Here is a 14389-nt window from a genome sequence, read left to right as displayed (position 1 = left end):
ACATCTGGGATGTTTGATATGTTTCAGTAGGACCGTTAAAAACAATTTCATGTGGATCTACTTCTATGTGAGAATTAATACGAGATCTCCATAAAGTTGACATGTATATACTAGCTTTCTCCAGGCCATGGAAGGGACCATAGCTTGAAAATAAACAATATTCTCTTCGTACCTTCAGTCCCATGTTCATTGCCTACAAATCCCATGCTGTCAAAAGGCAAACTCAGTAGAGACATATACTTACGATGCCACTGGGTCTCCTGCTTGGTTAATATGAAGAGCTTTTCAAATATGACATAAAAAGATGAAAAGAAGACAAATCTTGAGAAAACTCACCCCTAAAGGAGGCAGCCCTTCCACAATATTCTTCTTCCCTGACAGTAATTCAGACACTGGTCTCTTCTTTACAGAATCCTTCCGCACTCTATAGCGGGCAGAAATGGTTAAGTCAGACTCTGACACAGATGGAGTTAACAGCCCGTCTCCTCTCCTTAGCGCCTGAGAATCACCCATGATGTGTGTGGGGCTCACGTCTTTTACCCTCTTGTCAGTCTCAGTAATGTGCAATTTAGGCTCATGTATATGTAAAGGACCAGGAGATGAAGCAACGGAACTATAAGGGTAGTTCAATAAAGATTCAGTTGGATAACATGCCATTAGGGAAGGAAGCTGGGCTTTTCCATTGATGAATGGCAGGGCTGGATTAGCCTTACTTTCGTCTTCACATTCTTCCTCTTCTTCACTACTATGAATGAGCATTGTTGCATCTGAAAGAGATTTCTTATGCCCATAATTCACATTGTCTTCTTGCTCCTCGATTTCTTCTTGTTTTGCCTTTTCTAGGAATACAGAAGTCTGTGATCCAGACGGGATCGCCTTTGGATGAGCCACATCCGCAGTTGAGGCTGACATGGTTCTCTCTTTAATCCTCATGGCCTCAAAACTGTGCGCCAGGCCAGCAATTTCAATGCTGTTTCTCTTCTGCAACTGAGCATGCCGAGCTGATGTCAAAGGCTCACTCACTTCCTGAAGGGAATGGGCAACTGGCAGACTGTCCTCCTGGAACGTCTGAACAGAGTGATGGACCCGTCGGGTGATGAGATCAGGGTTACTATTACTGCTGTAGAAATGTCTGGATAGGTCTGGTGTGCTGTTAGCAGGTCGTGGATAAGGATAAGGAGGTGGAGGGCGGTATACTTGGGTCTTCATGATGTTTGGTGCAGGATATTCTTGAGCTTGCAATTGAACATTTGTTAATTCAGGAACGCTCACTGCTCCAACTACCAAGCGTCTTTCAGGAGGATACGGATATGAGGACTGGCTGTGGAAGCTGTAACTCAGATTAAATGGGTAATGACCAGAATGGGGGGAAGCAAAGTTAGCATGTTCTCGGATTTCAGGCTGACTGTACACCAGGGCATCAGGCCTACTGTAAGCGTATGAATTGCCTATATTAAGGTTTCTCATGGAATGACTCTGTTTGTCTGAATTCATCATTCCTCGGTTTAGTTGCTTCATCACAGTCTCATAATCTGGGGTAGGCCGATAAGAAGGTGGTATTAGGGCACTATGTCGATGCGATGGGACATAATCTGAATGGAGGACATCACTGCCAGTAATGCTTGGGTTGGAGGACACAGGTGATGGCTGCATATAGTGCTGCAGGTTATTCAAGGAATTTGTGCTGTGAGCACTGTAGACACTGCCGTTGCGGATTCTACCATTATAGTCATGCGGCGCTCTGTCCAAGCTAGTCTGAGAATGGCAGTAATAGCCATTCTGTTTAGTCCCATAGAGATTATCTGGAATAGAAATGTTTGCATCTATTTATACCCACATGATGGTAGAAAGAGATAAAAAGCAGTTGCTATCACAATATCATTCTTTCGCTTCACCATTGTATTTTAAAATAAAAATAAAGCTATGCATGGGTAAATAAATGACAACTTTCATTGTCAATACTTAAAATACTTAAAGTGCAAGACATCTAATTCCAGTCCACTAGCAAAAGCAGCTTCTACTTAATGAAATGTACAGATATTGAAATAAAACCAATATTGCAGATCCACCTACAATATTCTGTCTGCTCACTCCCCAGCCTTCCCATCCTGAGAAAGAAAGCCTGGACTCTGTGTGTATCAGTGGTGAGATTCAGCCAGTTGGCACTGGTTCAGTAGAACCAGTAGCTAAATTTTGTTGAGTTTGGAGAACCGGCTGAACCCATGCTGCTTCTGGAAGTCCATTCTAGACCTGGTGGAGGCCTCCCAGGCCTAGAATGGCCCACCGGAAGTGCATGGATGTCACTTCCAGAAGTCCATTCTAGGCTTTGGAGGCCCAGGCCTGCATCAATGAAGAGAACCGGATGTTCAGGTATTTGAATCCCACCACTGGTGTGTTTGTGTGTATGTGGGGAGGGCCACACGCACGCAGTCCTATGTGTGTGTGTGAGAGAGAGTACAGCAAGCAAAAGGCAGATGATAATTTTCTTCCCAACATTCTCCTTATATTGTAATTAGCCACACAGAGTGCCCTTTTCAGCAGAACACAGTAAATTTGCTTAAAGACTTTTAATTGTCATCATTAGGAAACCTAAATGTTGCAAATACAGTACTCATAACAGCATACAACTTTAGTCTTTGACCCTCCACCCAGTGCTACTGTGCTAATGAGAAATCCTCCTCCCTACATACCAGCTGAACAAGCTTTTAGTAATTAGTTCTTACTGTCCCTTTAAAATATGAACAGTATGACTATTAATTATAAAGTTCACTGATTCAATTTTGCTCTTGTATTTATTTTCCAGCTGGAAACTTAAGGTAATATGTAGCACAAAGAGAAACTCAGTGGTAGAACATAGATTTGATAAAAAGATCCAGGTTCAAACTCCACAGTCTTCAGGTTTAAGGATGCAGATAGCACGTGATCAGGAGGAGTCTGATAGCAACTTTAATAATTAACACATTTTATTGAAAGGTATAGGGATGTAGTCACAAAAGGCACCAGCAGACTCCTCCAGATTTTTTTGCCATGATAGAAAACATGGCTTTCTTTCTACAATGTCTACAACAAGCCAGCAAGTGATGGAATTTGAAGAATTTGGAGAACTTGGAAGGGTGTTGCCCATGTCAATAACCAACCGAATGAGACGAAAATTTGTTCTGAGACAAGGCAGCACCTTGTCTTCTTACATTAGAGCCATATAATCAGTTCCTTATTCAGGTACTAAGCAGTTTGCATGTTCTAAGCCAGGGGTCCTCAAACCCCGGGCCGCGGCCTGTTCAGAACTGGGCCATGGGAGAAATGACAAGCGTGCACACAAGTGGTGGGCAAGCGCACGAGAGCAACCTCCGCTCAAGTGGCCTCTGGTGACGCGAGTGGAGCTTCACGCACAAGCACGAGTGCCTGCCACTCGTATGAGTGGAGCTTCGTGAGCAAGCGCAAGCACCCTTCACTCGTGCGCAAAGCTCCATTCGCATGAGTGGAGGCACCACCTACACAAATAGAGTTGTGCGCACACATGTGTGCCTGCCAATCATACGCCCCCATACCAGGCCCCCAAGTTGAAAAAGTTGGGGATCGTTGTTCTAAGTCATGTTTTATTTAACCACAGTTTACTGAATAAACTAGAGTTGTTGTATTTACATACTGTTTTATGTCTTTACATGAATCCAACCACTGATTACAGGTAGTCCTCAACTTACAACAGTTTATTTAATGACCGTTTAAAGTTACAACAACACTGAAAAAAGTAACATATGACTGTTTTTCACACTTACGACATTTCCAGCATCCCCTTGGCCAAGAGGTCAAAATTTGGATGTTTGGCCACTGGTTCATATTTATGACAGTTGCAGTGTCCAGGGGACAGCTTTTAAGACCTTCTAACAAGCAAAATCAATGGGGAAGCCAGATTCACTTAACAACTGCGGCAAGAAAGGTCATAAAATGGGGCAAATCTCATGTAAGAAATGTTTCACTTAGCAATAAAAATGTTGGGCTCAGTTGTGGTAGTACGTCAAGGACTACCTGTATACCAAGAACTGTTTAACATTAACTATTAATGGTTCCCCAATAACATCAGGGGCGCGGTGGCTCAGTGGGTTAGGACGCTGAGCTTGTTGACCAGAAGGTCGGCAGTTTGGCGGGTCGAATCCCGAGTGCTGTGTAACAGAGTGAGCACCTGTTACTCGTCCCAGCTTCTGCCAACCTAGCAGTTCGAAAGCACGTAAGAATGCAAGTAAAAAATAGGGACCACTATGGTGGGAAGGTAACAGCGTTCCGTGCGCCTTTGGCATCTAGTCATGCCAGCCACATGACCACGGAGACGTCCTTGGACAAGCGCTGGCTCTTCGGCTTTGAAACGGAGATGAGCACCGGCCCCTAGAGTCGGAAACGACTAGCACGCATGTGCGGGGGAACCTTTACCTTTAATAACATCATCCAAAAGTTTTTCACATTTTCCAATTATTCCTTTGCGAAGTATTCCGGTTTCCTAAAAATGCTGAAATTTTACCTTGCGAGGTTGTATATGGTTCTGGGTAGTGTCCATTGTAATGTAACTGAGGTGGTGGCGGCATCATATAAGGCTGTGGTTTGGGCTGCTAGAGACATATTGAAGTAGGCAAACATAGATAACAATTAGAAACAAACTTTACTCCAGTTCTAATATCCACATGCAATTTAAGTCTGAGCACAACAATATCAATTCAGACTAAATACTGTATTATAATTAAAAACTGCAAGAATGTTTTGCAGAAATGAAAGGGCTGGTACATATCATAGCTCCTGCCTATAAAAACAACTGAATCAGGATATCTGTATAACAAAATATAGAAATATGAATTTTATATAAAATATACTGCTAGCACCTTTCACTCTAGAACAGGGGTGTCAAAGTCGCCGCATCACGTGATGTGTCACAACGTATTGTGACTTTTTCCCTCTTGCCGGAGCTGGGGTGGGTGTGGCTTCTGCGTGACGCATCTGGCCCATGACCCGGCAGTTTGACACCCCTGCTCTAGAACTTGCAAAATTTCTATTAAGCCAAGCACAGACAAACGGGCCTTCCGGAGTTGTTGGATACAAGATGGGTGGCAAATAAATTTTAGAAATAAATATACATTAATTAACTGTGGATTTGCTCAGGTGTGAAAAACCTGGATTGGTCAACAAAATCAGTACATTAGCAGTGTCCTCGGACATGAATTGCCAAGAAAGCCTAATTCAAGATTGGTTGGATAATGAATCATAGTTATGTGAGATTTTAGGAAGTGGATGTGAATTGCTTCTCCAGAAAAAGCAGCTTAGAAGAACCCATGCATCGTAAAAGGTATTAAGTTATATTGAAGAGAATTTTTAGAAAAAAAAGAATAATAACAGCTTGTTCCTTAGATTTTCTTCAGCATTAGAGATTTAAAATGAAATTTTATTAATTTATAAGTTAGATATCTGCTATATTCTTAGTTTCATTAATATAAGTGAGGCCACTTGAAAATATATTAAAGAGATTTTGAAATATGATAATTTTTATATTTTTTCCTATCCTATTGAAGCAATATTATATTGTCAGCAGAATGGATTGCCTACATGAAAGTCTTTCAAAATGTTTAGTCCTATGGTAAAATCCAAATTAGCATTTGTCTCATTTATTGCCAGATTTTATTATCATCTCTCAATGTACTTAATTAGAGTAACTGACCAACTATGATTATCAACAGGTTAAATTCAAGGGATAAGGAAGAGATCAGGTGTGGAGTGCTTACCAGAGACAACCTGGAGGATGATCGCCTTCTAACTGGATTCACTGTCACTGTCTGAGCTTGTCTACAAAACACAATGACATAACACACATTTTGTAGTGACATCAATCACAGTGGAATCCTATTAATGTATAATCATAGATTAGTGCTTAGTGGCAATGTGTGTTTAGGACTGTAGTTTGCAATAATTCAAATTCATAAAATGATTCTTCTCCCACTTGCCACCACATTACATACATTATACAGATTTAATCATCCACAGCTGGAAGCATCAAAATAATGTATGTTAGCTCTTCCAGTGGCAGTCAAAAAGACTGAATACTCATCCGATAACACAGCAACTTTTAATGCACTCATGTTAAAATACCTGGGGGGGAAAACCATTTAGATTTTCAGAAACACATCAGACTATGAAAAATGATATCCGAAACAATATTGTATTGTTGATGCTCAGAGTCACCTTATTGTATAGATGGGTGGTAAAATAAATAAATAAATGATATTGCTTAGACTTCAGCAGAGTACACCTGCTTGAACTGTTGCTAATTCAGCTACAACCTAACTGCAAGTATGTGTTTAATCATAACTGGTGAATTTCTAAGCAAACTTCAAAATAATCTTCCCCTTTTCTTTGTTTGTTGATAGACTAAATTATGGGGATGGGAGATTTATTTTTGTCACATCACAATGCCATACGCAGTTTTATCAAACAGTGAACAGGACATACTGGTAAAGATGGGCATTGATTGACATATCATAGCCCAGAGAAATCCAATCAACATAGACTACAAATGGACCAATCTATTACAAATACATAGTAAGATATATAAGAATTTCATATAATGCTCCACATAACCTGTTATAGCATTTGGAAAATAAAGCAGTATTAACTCTAATCCTGTGATTTAAGCAACTTTGAAGAAAAATAGAAGGTATCATCTTTTAAGATTTCTATGTCATTAATTGCAATGTGTTTTTCTCTATAAAAAAAATCCAAGGAGGAAAAGGAAATATATGTTTTTTGATTTGCAGCACTCAAACCCATCATCTGGAAGGAAACTATATCAATGTTCAAATGTGAAATGTAAGGTTTTTTAATTAAGGCAGGTTAGACTGTTGTTACATGCACTCCAAAGTTCAGCTTACAGTCACTCACCTACACTCACAGGCCTGGAAATAGCCACCCTCATTCGATATTTGTTCTTACACACATACACATATTCATCTACAGTTACATTCTCACCCACATTTACCCATGTCCTTCTTACCTAGGCTGGCAGGCACTAGCCAGAGAGTTAGAAGCCACCAAGTCTGGATCCAAAGACAACTCAAAGAATGGGAAAGCTTCAGGACCCTTTTTATCTCCCAAAAGCCTTGACAAGACTGGCAGCTACTCATGCCTTGTAGGTAGGTGGAGATGGGATTATGGGGAGGGGTTTTCAGTGTGCTCAAGCCCCACTTCTTTTGTCTGCTTCAAGTGACAAATGTCCCTTTGTTTCTTTAACAACTTAAGTTCCTTCTTATCTACCTCCCTTTTAGAAAAAGATTCCTGGCTTTTGTGCACTCTGCTTACCATATCTTTAGGAAATGGCATCTTCAACCTAATGGATTATCAGTTGACTTCTCTCCCTTCCTCCAGAGATATGCAAATTGCTAACATTGTGATAATACAATATGTACTAGTACTGTATGGGGGAGGGCATCTGTGAAAATTATATTGTTTTAACAGAGTAACTATGGTTAAGATGTAGTTTATTTCTTGTCTAGCTTACAGCAACTATAATTTAGCAAGGCTCATTTTTGTGGTTTCTTTTTGTGCCATGTCCCAAACATGACAAGTACCATTAAAAAGAACATGCCAGGAATTTAAAACAGGAGCTATGGTTGTTCATTTAAAATCTACTGGTCTTGTTTATAGACTATTCCTCAGACCATGGCTAAAGTCGATTATAGCTTAAGACATGTGAATGGATGCATTCTAACTGAAATTCTTGGCTTTTGAACTTTCTCTGACTCAGCTCTGTTCTTACATACAAAAGAAGGAATATTTTGTTTTAAGGATTCCTGAAAAAAGTACAGAAGCTCATTCAAATATATATATATATATATATATATATTTGCATATTTTGCATCCTGTATTAATTGGCCTTGTGACAGAGATCATTGGCTCATCAATAATGTTCTAATGTTTATCTACTCTTGCAAACATAAAGTTGCATTAAAAATTGGTCTAGCACGTTCAATTTATTCTGAAACCAAATGACAAACCTTTCACACCCACACCCACATTCTTCATTTGGGTAGGACGCAGACAGATAGATAGGGAAATGGTATATTTATTGGAATTCAATGTCCAAAGGGATAGCTTCTTTAAATCACATCACGGTGGCTGTACAAGTAAATGTGGGAGCACTATAAATATTAGACATGCAAAGTGTGCAAGAGGAAAGAAGAAAGAAAGAAAGATTTTGTGTTTTGGCTCACCCTTTGGGCAGAGAAGGACGAGAAAGGATTGGAAAGCGTGGAAAGGCAAGAATGAGAAAAGATTTCTGAGAGCCTTCTTCAGGCGAAGAATCTGGGGAGTCTCTAAAGACAAGGTACATGCAGACAAAACATAGGCAATGAAATAGCTCATTAAGAAAATGGACTATAAACAAATGTGACATCATAATAGGTTTTCAAGTTGGTTTCTTAAGGGTGTCATCTCTCAATGGTTAAGCCCCAACTCTTCTTAGGCAGCAAATATAAACTTGTTTTTACAGAAGAAGGGTTCTGTTAGACAGCAATGGAAACACATGTTCTCTGATTTTAACCAGTAGGCCTGAGTTAAAAGGAAAAGAATGATTACTGCTATTTTAAAATGTGAATTCTAAATTTACATAAAAGATAAAAACTCCCTTGAGTTGAACAACTCCTGTTGATTTCATGGACATGTTTATAAAGTTTTCCTGATAATAATACAGAATTATTTTGCCTCCTCATAACTAGAAATAACTAGAAATGCTAGCTGTGTGGATGAAGCAAATCAGGAGACAAAAACATCTCCTATAAAATAATTCAAATATTTACATGCTTAAATCCCAAATCCAATATTAGGCTGAGAAGAACTTTATCTGTTCATTTATTCTGAGAAGCAAACCTCACTACATCCAGCATATTAAGGTTTTATGAATCCTGTTCACGACCTGAAGCTCAGCGACATCTTTCATGAACAATTTTTATTTTTTTCATAATTAACTTTGAACATTACATACAAATAGAGTGAATGTATGCAACTAGATCAAAAGCACCCTACAGACTCATTTTACAACCCATAGACTGATCAACACTGAAATTTTGGCAATTTTGGCTAGTACAATTAATCCTCCTTCTCTTTCTTTTACATTTTATGGCTCTCTCTGCAAAGGTTTTAAATGTTTCTAAAAGGAAATGGCAAAAATGGGAAAAGATAGCTAAAGTCTATGAAGTTAATGTTTTCTAGAACTAAGAAGTTTTGCAAAGGTGCTTGATTATTTACACTATGGAGGGTTTTAGGTCACAGAAGGAAAAGAAAAAGCACTATAATAAGCATCACATCTGCTAACATGGCTGTCTCCATAGCTCCATTTCCATTTCTTAGCTATTCTTTGAAGCAGACTTCTTCCTTGTTTACATTTTTAAAAAAATGAATTTGAAAAATGTACTTAGTGCTGATACATTTTAACATGCCCGTAATGTTTATTACAAACTGTTTCCAGGATACCTATCTTTTATATGAAAAATGACATTCCATCATTCCTTGTAAAAACATTTATTCACTACTTTGGCTTGTCATACAATTGATTTTATCAGAAACTTTGTCAAAGCTATAGACCAAATGTCATTATGCATCTATCCATTGAAGAAATACCCTGATATATTCATTGTTTAAAAACAACAAATTTGACTGCAATAAATACAACTTACTAGGGTTTGTATATTTGTAATGTTCTTATTCTGGCCCTCAAATATGTGTGGCAAACTTACATTTGGGAGTGAACTGAATCTTTTTTTTGCTTATATAAGATGTTTCTTTAAACACATTCTTCCAAAAAGAAGATACTGAGGAAGTAAAAAAAGATTAGCCGGGTGGAGATATGCAAGAATTAGTACCTAGGCAAAAGCAGCTGAAGCATTTTAAAAAAAAACCAAAAGTACAAAATGTTCAAATATGACTTAGGCAGAAGCCTTCCTAATTCACTGAATTATTTGGAAGATGAAGAGAGACAATCTTGTTACTACTTTTTTCCCCTCTGAACCTTCAGACCTAGTCGTATCCATCCTCATCCACACATCTTCCCTCCAGATTGATCCCTAAATATACATCTGGGAAAGAATCATTAAGTTATGTTACTATATAATCTAATCATTCTCAGCTGTCCCTAATGTCTCTACTTCAGAAGTTATTTTGTCTGATGCAATCTTCTGCAGAGGTATTCTACTATAATCTGGCAGAGATATTTTAAAACCCATTGGTTCTTTCATGTATATTTAGTTTATTGCAAAGCACATATCCTGAAGACTTTACATTTTTTACTTATTCTAGAACAGACATGTCAAACACAAGGCCCGGGGGCCGGATCCGGCCCGCGAAGTGGTTTCATGCGGCCCATGAAGCCATCCTGGAAACAGTGAGGGAACGGCCCCCACTGCCTTGGCCCTGGCCCAGAGACCCTCCTCCTGCCAGAGACTCTCAGATCTGTCCCACTCCTCCCCCATAGGCACCCTTGATGCGAATGATGTAGAGCTGGCCACGCCCACCCAGTAGGCCATATGTACTTTAGCCATGCCCACCCAGTAGGCCACACCCACCCAGGCCACAACCACCCAGCCCCCTGAGGGCAACCGCAATGCTGATGCAGCCCTCAATGAAATTGAGTTTGACACCCCTGTTCTAGAAGGAATTATATATAGATAGGCAGTTGATTATGGTGGGCTAAGGGACCAGCAAAGTTTCAGCATGTCATTTCCTACAGAGGCTAAGCCATGCTCATGGCATTTTTCTTTTGAAATCAGGCTGTCTGAAAGAAAACTATCTGGTAATGGGTTAAACAAGTAAAAACACAAATTCAAATTCTATATTGATTCAACTGTCTACCTTCTGTCTAGTCCTGATCTAAGGCAAATATGTTTCTGATACTGTATGCCCTTTCCCCCTCAAAAGGGAGGGCAAGCTAATATCTTTCCATCAGTGTTAGTCTCTGAACTGGTAAAGAAGTCAGAGAGTAAGAATGTTCTCACCCAAAATGCACTACACTTGGCTCTTCTTTATAAAAAACAGAACATGAAGAATGGATCAGCAGCATGATCCATCATTCTCTTTAAATTTATAAAAGGCTCACTAGAAGTATGATAATACAGAATGTGGCTCTTAAAATGGTGCTCAAACTGTCAGTTGGGAAACAGACACTGCTGTGAGGATTACCTTCTGATTTCATTAATTTATTTAGAAATCTAAGTAATGTGTCATTGGAGTTGATGGAATTTATTTGCAATTACACTATTGGATAATTTGTATAAGCCAGATAAAAAATATTTTTTATTAAATACATCACAGAATCAGTATTTTCTGTTAACAGAAGTGTATAGTATTGAGAAAAGGGATCCGAAATCCAGGGCAATGTCTTTACTTATAAAAGCTCAAGTTGTTTTCAAGATTTTTAATAGGCTACTAAAATACATGCTACACAGTATTCATTATTTACTTTTTTTCTAAAATCCCAGAGAAACTGCTGCAAGAATTCTTCCTCTAGATTAGAGTTCAGCCTTTTTTCAGGAGGTGGGTGATGCTGTTTCATTTTAAGTGATAGCACAAGAAAGGAAAGGGGTTAAATTTTCACAAAGCTTTCAAATTTCATGGTATATTGGTGACAGTACTAGAAAATCACGGTGTCCTTTCTTTCAATTGAATTTTTTAAAATACATTCTGAGATTCTAGGAAAGCCATCTGACAATCTTGTAGGCATCTCAATGTTTATAGAGGTTATACTGCAAAACCATACACTAGTTCTTCTACAATAGTTCTAGTGTGTGCTACCTTAGTAATATTTTCTTACAGTTCAATCCAAGTCATTTAGTCAGTGCCTGCAGCAAGAAAACCTCTTTCACCATACACGGCTGCTTACATTTATTTATTTTATTTTTTATTTTAATTCTATTTATATCCCGCCCTTCTCCGAAGACTCAGGGCAGCTTACAAGCTTAGCAGTAGCCTTCATTCTATGTATATGCCTGCTTATTAGGGCTTTCACACCCAAGCGGCATTATTACAAAGTCAGCTTAATTGCCCCCAACAATCTGGGTCCTCATTTTACCTACCTCAGAAGGATGGAAGGCTGAGTCAACCTTGAGCCTGGTGGGATGTGAACCTGCACTAATTGCAGGCAGCTGGTGTTACTTAAGGAGGCATTAGCCTACTGCTCCACCAAGGCTGAAAGCAAAATGTCTAAGATAATTAAGTCCCAACATCAGGAATATGCTTTCAAAAAGGAAATAAGTTAGCTATTTATAAATATCAAATGCAGTTAAGAAACTAAAAGATATGGTACTTACAAGCTACATTTATTTAATCTGTAAAATTTGTGTCTGGCTACACACATCCTCCACACGTATTTTGCTGTTTCCATATCTTCCTGTCAAACAGAAAAGATACACGTGAAACAAAGCAGGTTCTTGGGCATAAAAGTCATGCATAGCAGAGACAAGCAGAATCCCGCCTGGTACACATGCCTGCTGCCTCTGGAGCCTCGTGGAAACGCTTTATGATTCCCCCATATGAACAATCAAATGCAACAAGCTCAAAACATGTTCAGGTCATGAACGTCAGGTACAATACTATTATAGCAATATAAATTTATACTGGGCTTCTTCAGAATTCATTACAAAACAGTTATTATATCTGTGAGAGTTACTTCTCACACAGATAAGTATAATGGTTATCCAAACAGGAAACAGATGCAGACTCTTCTTCCTTTACAAAATAGGCATATACCTTTTATCATATAAACGTAGGATTATGATAAATATTTTTTAAGAATGCAATGAAACTGATAAAATTGTTAAAATACATAAAAAGATAGCATTATGATTCACTATTAATAATGCAATATCAGCCAAACACAGAGAGAAGTAAACAATAATAGCATATCTTGTTTTGCCATAACCAGACCTACCAGTTTCTGGCAAGTACTTTATAAATAAAGAGAAAAAAATAGACCAAGAGGTAGAAAAAAATATGATGCTATCTATATCTCTGAATAAAGAATTATTTCATTATAAAAATCTGACTTAGAATCATCCTCTTAAAAGAACATGTAGGCAGTGCCCTGGAGTTCTCCTAAGAGAGATGTAAATAAGTATATTTTAATTCACTGAATGCTATAGTGACAGAGTGCAGAACATATGTATATGTATATGTACATGTACATGTATATGTATATTGGTAGGGAGAATATATGAATAGAATTGTTCCTACTCAACTATATTGATTGCTAATAGATTATATGACTTATGCTAATAACTGCTCTAATATCAAGATAATCTTTATCTTTATCTTTATTATATTTGTATACCGCCCTTCTCCCGAGGGACTCAGGGCGGTGAACAGGGCACATAAAAATACAGAATACAAAAATTAAAAAAGAATTAAATAAGAGCCTGAGCTAAAAACAGTAGAATAATAAAAATCCCAATAAAACCCCCAGCATATCCCCCATCAGGCCATCAGGCCAATCAAGATAATATAAAATTAAGAGACCGTCACCCTTCAGTTACACAAACTTTCTCTCCCACATACATACAGACTCACATATTACACACCGACATATATATATACTCTCATGTATAGAGAATCTGATTTCTTCCTCGTATCACTATAGTTTAAAATGTATTAAAATAAAAACTCACAGTTTGGAACTGGATTGTCTCTTCTTTATTGGCTAATTCTAATGCAAAAAAAGATTTGTTGTGGGTCATATTAGCAATATCATGCCACCTGCAAATAAAAAGAATAATGAGAAAAACTTAAGCACCCATAACTTTCACACATAATTATGGTTTAGTTCCCTGTGTAAAAAATACATTGATTTGGTATTATTTCTTATATATTTGCAGAAGTTGTTGGCTACCTTGCATGTTTCAACTTCAAATCTATAATCCTTTGGTTGGTTGCTTTTGCTTTAGTCTCCACACAAGGGATTGCAAGAGCTGAACTAACAATACCTGAGGTCAGGGACAAAGATCTTATGCACCTATCCACAACGTTTAATTACAGGCAGGGAAGAAGGATTAGCATTTGCTACTCTTCCATTTCCTCTGCTCAGCAACTATGAAGGCTTGAGCTGGCAAGATACAAGAAACAAGTGCCTCTGGATCCATTACAATCTAGGGGTGGGAAAGCTGATGTGCAATTTGAATCAGGGGGCTGCTGCTGCAAATACCATTTGAATCCTAGAGTTTTCAGAGGCTAATTTTATTTATTACTAAAGGCTTTTGCATTAGTAAATTTATTCTATCGGAGCTGTGTCCTCAAATCTCTCACTGTGAGCCTTTTAGGTTACATATTGATGTGGGCAAAACCCAATAGGAATGTGGGAGGAAAAACAGACAAGAGT

General features: G+C 38.3%; 1 protein-coding gene across 4 annotated transcripts in view; it reads right to left on the bottom strand.

The window, feature by feature from the left end:
- The window catches only part of PTPN21 (protein tyrosine phosphatase non-receptor type 21), a 71372-nt gene that overhangs the window by 18078 nt on the left and 38905 nt on the right, over positions 1-14389 (bottom strand). For 2 of the 4 annotated variants that reach the window (XM_083377994.1, XM_083377995.1), the window contains exons 9-13: positions 13683-13770; positions 12330-12409; positions 5763-5823; positions 4514-4598; positions 337-1802 (exon numbers count right to left, since the gene is read on the bottom strand). In XM_083377994.1, the coding sequence (XP_083234120.1) occupies positions 337-1802; positions 4514-4598; positions 5763-5823; positions 12330-12409; positions 13683-13770 (1780 nt within the window). Of the gene's footprint in view, positions 1-336; positions 1803-4513; positions 4602-5762; positions 5824-8243; positions 8346-12329; positions 12410-13682; positions 13771-14389 lie in introns of all 4 variants that reach the window. The other 2 variants (XM_083377992.1, XM_083377993.1) reach the window with 2 other exon arrangements.

The sequence above is a fragment of the Vipera ursinii genome (assembly GCF_947247035.1).
Source record: "Vipera ursinii genome assembly, chromosome: 1".
NCBI lineage: Eukaryota > Metazoa > Chordata > Lepidosauria > Squamata > Viperidae > Vipera > Vipera ursinii.
The sequence above is the reverse complement of the archived record's forward strand: the minus strand, read 5'-3'. Positions and strand labels throughout refer to the sequence as shown.